The sequence below is a fragment of the Chanodichthys erythropterus genome, chromosome 11 (genome assembly GCF_024489055.1).
Source record: "Chanodichthys erythropterus isolate Z2021 chromosome 11, ASM2448905v1, whole genome shotgun sequence".
NCBI classification, from domain to species: domain Eukaryota; kingdom Metazoa; phylum Chordata; class Actinopteri; order Cypriniformes; family Xenocyprididae; genus Chanodichthys; species Chanodichthys erythropterus.
The window spans coordinates 20,747,704-20,762,108 of record NC_090231.1 but is presented as its reverse complement, the minus strand read 5'-3'; the positions used below and the strand labels follow the sequence as shown (position 1 = coordinate 20,762,108).

The 14,405-nt window shown below is 36.0% G+C and overlaps 1 protein-coding gene across 1 annotated transcript in view; it reads right to left on the bottom strand.

The window, feature by feature from the left end:
* Positions 1-14,405, bottom strand: part of si:ch211-186j3.6 (neural-cadherin) — a 330,066-nt gene that overhangs the window by 155,740 nt on the left and 159,921 nt on the right. Inside the window, exon 7 of the mRNA XM_067400604.1 lies at positions 98-240. Within this exon, the coding sequence (XP_067256705.1) occupies positions 98-240 (143 nt within the window). The remainder of the gene's footprint in view (positions 1-97; positions 241-14,405) is intronic.

Here is a 14,405-nt window from a genome sequence, read left to right as displayed (position 1 = left end):
GCTTTTCTACTGGACTGTTCCTTAGTGAATGTTCAAGAAGCGTGAATCGGCCATCAAAGAGAGCGTAAAAATACAAATTTGAAACATGATGTCTCACCTTTCTGGTTGTCGATGACAAAGTTGCCCTCCTCATTGCCTGCTGTAATTTTGTATGTGATCCCGTCACCATCTGGGTCCTTGGCCAGCACTGTTGCGACTAGAGTGTTGGGCCCTGCGTCCTCTGAGACAAAGGTCCGATACCTGTTTTTGAACACACATGTACATTTCTTTCAATATATCTTCCATGTGAAAACAAAACAATACCAAAAAAATAATAATTAAGGTCTCTAAGTTTAATGAATGCAATTCCGTATGAGACAGTTGTTGTGTACAGGCAGGCAATCTGCAATACTGCTGCAAGTAATCATGCTTGTGACCATCATTATATGTGTTTACCAAGGGTATTAATATACAGCAAAACTAAAAGATGCAGGTGGTATGGACAGCAAATAGAATAAATAGAAAAAAAAGTTATAGAGGCAAGCAAAATCATACAGGAAAGCAAATCAAACAGAATTCATTATGCAAATACTACGATGGCATTCTCACCTGGTTACATTTTGAACTCTAAACATTCTTTTAATGCCATTTCATTATCTGTGATTGTTCAGTCAGTTTAAGATTAATCTTTAACATTTCTTTAGAATTATCTTAAAATATGTGACAATATCTACAAAATAATTTTTGTTCGAAAAGTTAAAATAAATTGAAAACTTGTGAAGAAGAGGCAATGCCTTTAAGAACTGGAAAAAAAAAAATAGCTGGATGACTGCAGGAAAGAAATACATTAAACATCTGTGTGTATTTAAAGGCACAAAATTTACACTCAAATTGTTTAACGAATTCAAATTGTATAGTAAAATTACATCAAATTGAATTGAATAATTATATATATTCATATTAAGGATTAAGAATTGTAAATGAGTAAAAACAAAACAAAACAAAAAACTAGACCTTAATAAAACTTTTTGTATACATTTTAGTGGAACAAAGGAATGGACCATTTAGTTTATGTGATTTGTGTTCATAAATATAAACATTTAAAGGGCACGTTAGTAATATCCGCCTGTAGGCGGGTGCACAATGCACATACACTCTACTTGTTACACACAGACAAGGACGCGCAGCAGCAAACAAACATTTTTAAATATTAAAAATAAAAGGATTCCTCTCTGGAGAAGCATTCAGTCTTTCCACTTGTAAATAGTGAATCCGCCATGGTGTAAGCATAACTGGCTTTTAAAAGGGAATGGGAGATGAGACTCTTATTGGTTTACTGCATATTACACCCAAAACACAGCAATGACTCATTAAGAGACTAGGTACAAGTCTTTTGGACCATTTTTTTCCGTTGTTAAACTACCAAAAGTGGATTTGGACACGCCTTAAAGGGATAGTTCACCCAAAAATGAAAATTTGATGTTTATCTGCTTACCCCCAGCGCATCCAAGATGTAGTTGACTTTGCTTCTTCAGTAGAACACAAATGATGATTTTTAACTCCAACCTTTGCAGTCTTTCAGTCGAATAATGTGTGTCAATGGGAACTTCTACTATAAGAGTAAATAAAACTTGCATAGACAAATCCAAATTAAACCCTGTGGCTCGTGACGACACATTGATGTCCTAAGACACGAAACGCTCGGTTTGTGTGAGAAACCGAACAGTATTTATATAATTTTTTACCTCTAAAACACCACTATGTCCAACTGCGTTCAGCACTCGGTTAGTGAGGTCTGATCACGCTCTGACAACGGAAGTGATGTCTCGCACTCATTGAAGTATGGAGGGTATGCATCGACATCACTTTCCCGCCGGAACGCGCTCCTTCAGCTGGACTGAGTGGCAAAAGAACCTGCTGCATGACAGGATGACGAGTAAAACAAACAAATTACACTAAAGGTTGGACTCGATAGTGTTCCTTACAACTTGTCAAATAAACCTAATCCATGGATATTGACATGCAGCCAGGAATCGTGTTTCCTGACATTTATATGTGCCTGATTTCGACGCCGGGGAAATACATAAAGAAAAATGTGCCTGTGAATATTTTATATAACTACAATATTTAAATCCGAGTAATCACTTATATAAATGTTATATTGTCATGTTGTCCAGCCCTAAAACTTGTATAGTTTTCGTCAGTGTTTATTTAAAAACACCCAATTGTGCAGAATATAAGATGGTAAATATGTAATTGATGAGTTGTCAATATAATATATAACAATACCATATATACGGTATGATTTTACCTCAAAATCCAACAATTTGACACAAAATGATAACTGCAAATCCTGGAGTCCAGTTGTTTCTGTGAATTGCTTCTTTTTTCTGTAGCTTTCGACGGTCTTTAAATATATAGGCTACCTCAGATTTTGTGTCGAAGCTATTTGCACAGTCAATCACAAAGCTCTTTCCCCTTTTGGATGTGTTTTGTGTGTTTTTCGCTGCATTCACGCTGAAAACCAATGCTGCAGCTCAGTCTTTGTGGCACTCAGTGGGCGTGACCGCAGTCGTAACGGTCGACGGTGACGTCACATGCATACCCTCTATAAGCGTGAGACATCACTTCCGTTGTCAGATCGTGATCAGACCTCACTAACCGAGTGCTGAACGCAGTTGGACATAGTGGTGTTTTAGAGGTAAAAAATGATATAAATACTGCTCGGTTTATCGCACAAACCGATCGTTTCGTGTCTTAGGACATAAATGTGTCGTCACGAACCACAGGGTTTGATTTGGATTTGTCTAAGCAAGTTTTATTTACTCTTATAGTAAAGTTCCAATTGACACACGTTATTCGGCTGACAGACGGCAACGGTTGGAGTTAAAAATCATCATTCGTGTTCTACTGAAGAAACAAAGTCACCTACATCTTGGATGCCCTGGGGGTAAGCAGATAAACATCAAATTTTCATTTTTGGGTGAACTATCCCTTTAAGTGCACTTGCGCCATGTGCATAGCCCTTTTTTGTTAATCTTTTGTTTTCTTGATTTACTGTCTGTGAGTAATATATTTGTACCACTTCTCAGAGACAACACTATTTTGTCAAGTAACTAACATAGCATAATCAGAAAGAGCTTTATTTCTAAAAGTTTAAAATGTGTCTTCAGTGTCACATGGTTCTTCAGAAATCATATCAATATGCCAATTTCGTGTACAAGAAACATTCCTTATTATTTTTATATAATATGGAATGTTGCAAGAATTTTTATATTTGTATATAAAATTTTTTTGTATTTGTTTTATAGCAATATTCTTTTAAGGAACATTTTCGTCAGGATTCCTTGATGAATAGAAAGTTCAACAGAACAGCATTTATTTGAAACTGATACCTTTTGTGTAACACTTTAGAATACTGTTCTATCAACAGAGAATAACTATATGAATAACTACAAAGGAACATATAAGTAATGCAATATTAACATTCTAGTAACTACTATTAACTAACAAGAAACTCTGATAAAACGAATTAGTAAGTATAGTGCTCAGTTGAATGTGATAGTTCACTTCAGAATACTGCTCCAAATAATTAGTAATTCATCTAGAATGATTTGGTAAAACTTGAGTCATTACTAGTGGGTTACCATTACCTTCACTTTTGAATTAATTATACATTATACATTCTTCAGATTAATTATGAACCTGTATATAGTTCTTAGCTGTCCTCTAGGAGGTATGAAAAAGTAATAGATTTACTGTCACTTTTGATCATTTAAATGCATCCCTGCTGAATAAAAGTATATATATATATATATATATATATATATATCCAGTGTGTACTTAAAATGTCATATGGTAAATATAATCAGAACTTCTTAATTACCTGTGGAAAATGTAAAACAGAAGGGGCATTTGTTCACTACTGACCTCTACAATAGCTTCACATTATCTGTGCATGTGAGAAAATGAATCAAATCAAGTTAAAGTGATCAGACACAGTATGCTTAAATAGAAAATTATGTTTGAATTGTGTACAAGTAGACCAGTAATGCGTCACAATGAACACTGAGGGCCTTTTAGATGAGAGTGACCTGAAGAGACTCACAGCTCTGACCGTGTCACTGCTACAGAGACTCAAACCTCTAACCTCCAGCGGTAGAACAAACACGTGCACACAAACAAAATACAGACACATGCTCACACAAGGACATTTTTTATTGTTACACAAAATCCATTATTATTTAGTAAGTATAACAAAGAACAAGTGGGAGAGAGAGTGAGTAAGAACACCCCTCCAATGTTCAATAATAGATTTCCCTCCAAAAAAGAAACAGTTGAACCAGTTTGCTCAAGGGGCTGTTAACAGACAAAGCCAACACATTTCATGCTAAGCCTTTTTCTTGCCAAAACCACGCTCACACTTCATCACATCTGAAACAATGCTGTCAATGGAACAGCACCTCGTGGCGACAAGACAAACAGTGCCTTCACATCAGCACAGCATGCTGTTGTTTGAGAAGAGAGAGACAGCGCTGACAGACTGCAAGATACTTCCATACCCTCAGCCACCATTTGTTATTATTCAGTTGCAAAGATTTTATTTAAGTCACATAGACTGCACGCTGATGAACCGTTTGTTGAGACAGGGTCTGAGACATTTCCTTTAAATCTGAGAGGGACATTGATGGTCCATCAAAGCAGCAAAAGGTCAGCTGCCCTGATGACAGATTGACAATGTGTTCTAGATCCAGCTCGTTAAGGAATGAATTTTGAGCTGGGGAAAAAAAAAAATAAAAAAATAAAAAGTTGCTTGTGTGCAGGCTGTGAATACTAATACCTATATGAAACCTCAAGATGGAATGAGAGCCAGTTCAGCTAAATCTGTTCATGAATACACGAATAGTTAAAGCCACTAAGGCATGCAAGGTTAGAGCTAAGACTGAAGCAAACATAAATCACAAGGTCTGGTAAACAAAGTTAGCTTAAAGCCCCATAGCCAACGAGCATACATTTTTCTTTCACCAGTGTGTGAATTTGAATGTTTGGGTTAAAAGGATAGATCACCCAAAACTTCTGGCATGACTTCGGTGGAAGGCAAAAGGTGAATTTCTGAAGAAACTCCTGGCCACTGTTTTCAATATTAAAAAAGTGAATGAGGACTGGGGCTGCCAAGCTCCAAAATAACTCCAAAATATAATAAATAATATTCTAAAATAAAAAAAGGGAAGGGAAGGGATATTAAAAATTGCTCCATATGAGGTCTTCTGAAGCCATTCGATACCTTCGTGTCACAAACCTACCACAATCATCAGTAAAGATGTCTAATTCTTGAATGACTCAGAATCAAATCTTTCATATGAATCAGTTGATCCAGTTCAACAAACACATCTGAATGATTCGTATACAAATATAATTTTGCTCTTGAGTTCATCTCAATAATTCAGCTCACTGGAGGGAACGATCATACAGGGAATGTTTCCATCCAATCTGTGAAATAAATGTACAAAAAAAGGTGCAATACTGGAAAAACAATTTGCAAATAAAGCAGTCTTTCTATCCAATGCATTCAAGAGAACTAAATCTTTTATTTGTAATAAATTACTTGCATTTTAGAGTGTGCAGATAAAATGCTCAGACAAACTATGCCTGCTAGGTTAAGGCAAAGTCCCTTTCAAGGAATGTTTGTACACTCGGCCATGTTTGCAACGCCTCCGGGCAGCTATTTCGGGCATCCAAGACCAACTCCTATCTATTTGAATGGGGGAATCTTGTAATCTCAAAAACTGGTTGGTGAACTCACAATTAAATAACATATTTCAAATCAGCAACAAAATCTAACATGAACTGTCCCATAACTGTTGTTTCTTATGCTCAAATAATATTAAAAAAGCTTATTTTTCAGACTAGACAAGCCAATGCGAATGTGCAGTCCTAGCGCGAATCTCAGATTTCTATAGGAAGTGGAGCTTCTAACGGCAGCTGCAGCTTATTCAGTAATGTATTTCTATTGAACTACTATTAAGACTCTTTTTATGGCACCTCTGGAGTCTTTCTACAGCTTGAATGCATGGCAAAAGCGATTAGCACATTCTTCAAAACATCTCCTTTTGTGATCCACTGAAGAAAGTAAGTCATAGGGGTTTGAAACAACATGACAGTGAATGAATGATGACATTTGACGTTCCATCAGGACAAGTTTAGACCATCAGAAAACTAGGCTTTATAGAAAAGAACAACATTATCAGTCTCTGCCAATCTGACCGAGGGACCAGATATGAAAGTGAAAGAGACACTAAATTTGTCAAAAAGAGGAAGACTGATTGAAGGCTGTAGAGATGGAAATCCAACAGAAGGATCGAAACAAGTAGATAAGGAGGAATAAAATCTCAAGAGTGATGAGAAGACACCAATCAGAGGACAGGAAGTGACAGATATAGAGAGAAACAGAATGGCAGAGGGTAAGCGAGCTTGAACCCATCATTTCACTCTGTGTAGAGCTGATTGATGGTTAACAGAGGGAAGGTGACAGGCGTTTCATGTCGGTGATTTATGTCATTCATGGAGACACCATTGTTTGCACTTTTTCACCGTCATTGCACTCCGGAGCTGACATATGCGTGACATCCGCGACCTGTAATCTGTTAGAAGTCGCAAAGATCTTGCACACACACACACACACACACACACACACACACACACACACACACACACACACACACACACACACACACACACACACACACACACACACACACACACACACACACACACACACACACACACACACACACACACACACACACACACACACAAACAGAGATTACCCCCCCCCACACACACACACACACACACACACACAGCTCTAATAACCCCAGACACACACAAACACACATACACACACACACACACACACACACATACAGCATACATTCAGTGATATAACTCAGAGGGTTTGTTTTCAGATGTTCAGATGTAGATCTGAAGATCTGTTGAGCACAGCCTTTGAGAAAACCTGTCACAGACTAACCATAAAAATGCTTCGCTTACGTCTCCCTTTCTAAGTCATTGCCATGGCAACAGCGCAGGTGATGGGTCTTGTGACAGTGACTGACAGCTCTGTTTGAAGCGCACAAACCAATCAGACAAGCTTAATGCAGCTCGTCTACATTTACAGTATACATTCACTCATTATGTCAGCTATCAATCTGATGACATTTCAGTTGCCCAGGCCTGGAAAGATAGGCATCAATGCAACCAAACAAAGGCAATGAGCAAATGCCAATGATTACAAAAGAACACTGATGATGGGTTCTTAATCATTTTCACCCAAATTTCAAGCATTACATAAAGCAAAACTACGAGGACTGACTGTTACCATTACCATGTCCTGTAGCTCTCGGCATGGCAAGGAAAGCCTGGGCCAGTGCATAATAAACATCACTCAATCCATCTCTTTGTCCTTGGTCAGGTTGGTGCCAGTAAACAGATCTGGTAATGATGTACTGTGCAAACGCTATGGCATGAGCGACAAGGCTCATTTTCAGGCGAACTGAAGGAGCTCTGCTCCTTGAAGCGGGCAAATTAGTCTGCCCAAATGGAACAAACAGCAGTGACAGACATTGCAATTTACTCAATTACAGGCCTGACACATATAGGCTATCCTGCTCACAGAAATGATGTAGGATAGAGAGATTGAGTCTTTTCTGTTTGAGGAAAGGAGGTGTTTTGAAAGGGACTAAAAGTTTGAGAGAGGATCTGAGGTGAAGGGAAGAGAAAAAGACATGCAGAGAAATCTCAGAGACTGTGGCTAAGTCAAAACACAACATTTCTACTAGCTTTATCCCAGTCTCATTTTTTAATATTCTTATTAAGGAAGGAATAAATGAATCAAACTACACTTTCTAACTACACAATGTTTGGGGTTGGTAATATTTTTTAACTCAAGGGTGCATTTATTTGATCAAAAATACAGTAAAAATAGTAATATTGTGAAATAGTATTGCAATTTGACTGTTTTCTATTTTATTTTCAAATTTAATTAATTCCTCTGATGGCAAAGCTGAATTTCCAGCGGTCATTACTCCAGTCTTCAGTGTCACATGATCCTTCAGAAACCATATGTTGATTTCGTGCTTCTTATTGAAAAACATTAGTTTTATTCATTAAAATAAAATGTAATTCATATTATTATTATTATTACTATATATATAATATATAAAAATTCATTTAAGAAAGAAAGAAAGAAAGAAAGAAAGAAAGAAAGAAAGAAAGAAAGAAAGAAAGAAAGAAAGAAAGAAAGAAAGAAAGAAAGAAAAAGAAAGAGAAAGAAAGAAAGAAAAAGAAAAATCCTACTGACTTTAAACTTTCAGGTAATGGTCACAATAATGCAAGTAGAAAAAAAGAGAAAAAACATGAAAATCTGATTTTCAAAAGCCTATTCTAATTAAATTGTTCATACTGCCATAATGAAAAACAATAAATAGTGAAATAATTGCTTTAATTTAATTTTGCCCAGTTTTTTTTTTTTTTGGATCAACAAAAAATTAATGCCAATTTAGTCAGAGTAAACTTAAACAAAATAAATGAATACAAAAATGTTGATTAAATTAAAAATATATTTTCATATTAAGAGAAAAACTATGCATCATGTCATTATTATGACATCCAATAGCCGCTTTTCCACTGTCGGGCCAGGGCTAACAGCGTGCCGGGTGGGGCCAATAGCCTCAGACCTCAACCACTGATGTCAAAATCAAATTGCGTTTCCACTGTTGGACCAGTAGCCCCGCAGCGCTACCCTGAAACCCGCCCTTAACACTTCTCCATAGAACGACGTCACACTACCTCACCATTTCACCGACCGAAAACTAGCTAGATCACAAAATGAGCATGACAGAAGAGACCGTTTGGTCTTTACGTAAAGTCTTAAGTCTCCAGCATCAATACTTGACCAATGTTTTACAATAAAATAATAATAAAAAAAAAGTTACAGTGACAGTAATTTATTAATTTGTGTCAGGAGTGCACATCAGATTACACATTTAGAAAAATATTGATAAAATAACATGTTTATGTCACATTTCTTTATAAACAGTTAACACTTCTATAAATTTTTGCATGAATGAAGTAATCTGAGGATGTTTGAGCAATCTCTCCCCTCTCACTGTACTGTTATCCTTTCAGCCAGAGCAACAGAGGGAGCTTTCGAGAAGAAAACAGGACTTATAAGTTATACAAGTTAAAGGTGCTAAAGAGGATGTTTTGTTTTATACATTTTTGCAATATTACTTGAAACTGTCTTTACTAACTGATAAAAGACTATTTATTAGGTGCACTGAAAGGAATAATATTAATATACATCATCTGTGCACGAGGTAGGGCCTTAAAAACATCAGCCAATCGTTTACGCGATGATTGGCTCTCTGGCTTGTCAATCACTGCCGTGACGTTCCTTGTGAGAGACGTGCGCAGCTGCGCGCTCCAGTAACTTTCCACACTCCACAGGCGCCGCATGCAATGTTTTTGTCAGGAGACAGGAGTAACAACTGCAGATTATGAGTTACCTGCGGTGAGTCCGACATAATGAATCCACTAACACGACACAGTGAATGCCGGTGGTAAACACTCGTGTTCCAATACTCATGCACGAGTTTTGGGAGGCGTTCCCTCGAAATGAGCAGTGAAGGAGGGGGGTTATTCTTACGCATACACTCATTTCAAAAACTCACTAACAGTCTTTGGATTCTCAGTCAAAGAAAAAATCCTCTCTATCACCTTTAACCGGAGTTTATGTAATTTGTGACATATGTGGATGCATTAGTCCAATATCAACAAAGGCACAGGGAAGAGACAGATAAAACATGAAATCAAATAAATATACAATTATAATTATTAGTACATTCTTCAAACAGTCTCTGGTATTTTCCATAAACATATATGTACTTATTATCACAATGGTTAGCCAAAGTAGCCTTTTGCATTGCATATAATATATATTTCTGCCTCATGCGGTGATCAGAATCCCCATTGGAAAATGTTTAAAATGACTTAAATGTTGAAGTTAGCTGGTAGCCGACTATAATAATATGGGAAATGAGCAGCTGTGTTGCCAGTCACCTGAGGTAAAACTCCACCTTTGTTCATGACCACTCCTCAAGCCCCAGTTGGTCCGCTTTGGACCAAGGTATTTGACAGGCCAAAAACCCCTGGCCCCGAGAAAGCCCCGAGCTTTTGGCCCAAAAGTGGAAACATGGCTAATGAAAAGGGAAAAATCAGATCTAACTAGCAGTCTGAATAATCATTCTTAAAAATCAGGTAATTTCTCCGCAGTGTGAACAAAGCCTCACAGCATCGGCATAGCTGTAAAGTAGCTAATTCAGACAACGATTCAGTGTGGCGAAGAGAGGGTCTAATTACACTATAGTGATTAGCCATCCACATTTAAGTATTTCATTCAGTTATACAGAAATGGCTGGACTAAATGTTATTCCTGCTTGGACAGCAGATAAGCTGCTGTAATAATCAGATAACCTGCTGATGTTTGTATCTGCGTAGACAATAAAGGGCATTTCATTACAATGCTCATGTGTGTTTTTCAGCACTGCTTGAATTTTCTCAAGTGCAGACCTTAAATATTATTTCCATGTTCACCTAATAAAAACTGAAATATACCAATAAGACAAAAAGGAGTGATATAAAAGTCTTCCACCTACAACACTAAAAGGAAATCAACTTTTGTGCAGCATGTTTAGGAATGCAGCATGAGGCTACATTTCTCAAAATGACAACTGAAGACACACTGTAGCTATTTTCCAAAGCAGTTTAGTAGCAAAGAACGCTTCTTTGCTCAACATGAAGCAGCATTCAAAACCCATTTGACTTTCATTATGTGATGCATTTCTGAGTGAAACAGGATATACAGTGAAGGAGGAAAAAGTAAGTAGTTTGAAGGGGTGAAAAATCAAAGGATGCGTATATTGTCAGCTAAAAAAGAATCACTGCAGAGGCGGTACAAGTTATTACATTTTGTTTCAAGATTTTTTTTTTCTTTGAAATAACATGCATGAATGGATGCTACATGTACAATAAAGGCAGAAATGTGTATCAAGAAAGTAAATAGGGTCATTTTTGATTTCATATTGAATTTAATGTTTAAAGAAGACTCCCAAGCCATTCATGTCTCAAACTCATGCTCTTGGGTATAACCATGCAGACACAGATGTACACACCAGAATACAAATGCATCAAGTAATTAAAAAAAAAAAAAAAAAAGCCTTTCAGGGGACTGGAAGCGCAACTGAAACAAAAATATGCCTGCTCGCCCATTCTTTTTTGGACCCTCTGACCGAGGTCTTTCTGCCCAACATCCACCCCCTCCGTTCTCGGTTTCTCCGGCTTCAGCTGAATGCATGGCTGATTGAATCTGCCTCTCTGATTCAGTGAGCTCTCTGCCAGAAAATCAGTCAATTAAAATGGCCAAGGGCCATAGCTCTGCCAACAAGATGGAAAAAACAACAATAACAGTCTGCAGTCAGCACAACAGAAATATCAGCGAAATGAGAGGCAAATTAATACAGCAGCTGAGGAAAGACCTCATCGACAAGGTCTACACAAGGGGAGATGGAGATAAGGAAAGATAGACCACATAATCAGGAAGATAACACTGTACAGTGATAGCTTTTTGCTAATAACTAGAGGGGAAACGTCAGGCCAGCTGCAGACAGTTCATTCTCTGAGGAATCACACAATAATTATTCTAATAAATAATGCTGAAAAAAAAAAAGAAGAAAATTTACTTGATTATTGCAGTTTAAGGTTACAACATGGAATTTTAAAAATACATACAGTATACTTTTTAACACAAGAATGACAGTTGAGTTGAATGCTTATTTTTGTTCTACTACTAAAAATGATCAGTTTCAGTGTTTCAGCTGTTGAGGTTTGTGTGTGGCATTATTATTGCATGTCTCATGAGTGTCATGATGTTGTCTTTAGTTTAAAATGGTAAGTACTGCACTCTATTGTTATATTTATTATAGAAAATATGAGATGAAGTTCATAATATTGAACAAATTAAGGTAATAAAAAAAAAAAGAAAACTGAACAATGTGCAGAAAAAAATTAAGTAGATCAAATCAATTAAAGCCATGCAAACTGTTCATTTCTGAAGTTCTATGAGCACCTCATATATGTAACTGCATCTCATCTGTAATTACAGTGAAGGTAAGGAAAACCACCACTGGTCCAGAATGCAAGTTAGGCTCAGTGGTGTAATGTAACGAAGTTTGCACAAGCATGTGCAAACAAGTGCTCGCACAACCGCGGTTGATTTAATTTTCCGGGTTGCGTCCATTGCTGGAGAAGTGCGCTGTCATTACGAGCATAGATTATGAGACATTACGAGAGCGGCCTCTAGAGGCGAAATAAAAACTATCACTGATGCCTCGTATGGTTTCTTTTGACACGTGATGTGAGGCTGCGCGCTGCACAGAGCGGGTCACTTCAAAACGATTTAAAACGGACAACAAAACGGTATGTTATACAATGTACACTACAGTACATGTTTTCATATCACTATAAAGTAATTAGTTTGTTGACTAGATGCTGCATTAGTGGAGAACAGTATGTTTGTCGTCGAGGCTGACGTTAGTAGTAACCTCAAACGGTTAAAAGAATGTGACAAAAAAAAAAAAAAAAACACCAACTGTTTAATGTCAAGATTGTTACCATTCATTTGCATTAGTTTATAACTATTTGTTCGCTGTTATGCATTCATTATCCGGCGAAGTTGCATATTTAAACTGTATTCTCATACAGTGACAGAAGCTTAACAAATCAGAAATGTAGCCTATTCAATTTCAGTTTTTATCGGCACTGTAACACATATTTTGATTAGATAATCATCAATTTTTCTAAAATAGAGCCAAATAATGTGTGAAAGTACACATATAATAGACCCATGCTATGCCTTTGTGTGTAAAGATGGTCATTTTTAAGCATGACTGTTTGGATTTATATGAAATAGTAACATTTTACAATAAGAGTACATTTGTAACATTAAATAAGGTTAATAAAAGTATTGTTCATTTTTAATTTCATCATTTACATTTTAACATTTTAAAGTTGTCTCTTGCATTAGTTATAATGCACTATAAATTAACATGAACGAATCATCAATGTATAATTAATATATTATTATTTTTTTATGTATAAAAATTACAATAAACCTTTAGCCAATTTAAAGAAACAAAATGTAAGAGAGTTAAAACTGAACACAATATTGCAGCTCAAACTGTGTATAGAACAATTTTTTATATTTTTTTGCTCCTTTTGTATTTTACATTTACTTGTACTTTTACTTTCAATACTTAAGTACATTTAATATATAAAAAAAAATACTTTTCATACTTAAGTACAAAAAATATCACATACTTTAAAACTTTTACTCAAGTAACATTCTAAACAGCAACTTTAACTTCTACCAAAGTCATTTTCTGGCAAGATATCTATACTTTTACTCAAGTATGGTTTTCGAGTACTTTATATACCACTGGTTAGGCTCAACTAAGACTACAATATGGAGTCAAATCAATGCCACATATTTTTGCAAAACAACAAAGTATTGCGAAATAAAACAGAGTTTTGTTAAATAAATAAATAAATTAATTAATTAATAATAAATATAGTATCAAGCAATATTTTTTGCAAACAAAAATAAAGAATCAAAAAATAAAAATAAAACAGCAAAAATTGCAAAAATCAATGACAGCTGTAAAATAAGCTTAAGAACTTTGATCCTATTTTATCTCTGAAAATATTTTCGCAGCAATTGTTTTGCAACACATGCAGTATTTTCCATGGCCATCTACTAATTCATATACAATGCTCTTTTTATTCTGTTTCAGTCAAGTGTGAGCTCGAATTACCATATTCTCTTTGCATTTCACTTCTCTGTGCATTTCACTTTATGGCATTGTTTTGACATGGAGGCAGAGTCAAGGGACTGGGGCGTGCACAACAAATCTAGCCACGCCTCCCTCGAGGCACGCCGTAGAGAATACTATAGCTATATATATATATATATATCCACATATCCTTATTATCCACACTGCCACATTCACATTCTCACCTCTCAGGCCAGGAAATGGCTATAATTCTTTTTTCTTTTTTTTCTTTTTTTTTTTTCTTTTGTGGTCTTTATTATATTTCCTGATGACTACACTCTTTAATTCCACATTTCTTTGATCAAACATCTCACTTTGACTTTGTATCAAATGTCCCTCTTTAAACAAAACAAAACAAAACAAAACAAACAAACAAACAAAACTTCTGTGATCCAATGTGGCTTCTTATCACAGAATGAGGCAGAAAATATATTTTATAGTATTTTATAGTATTCTAAAGTATATGTCGATTAGCACTGC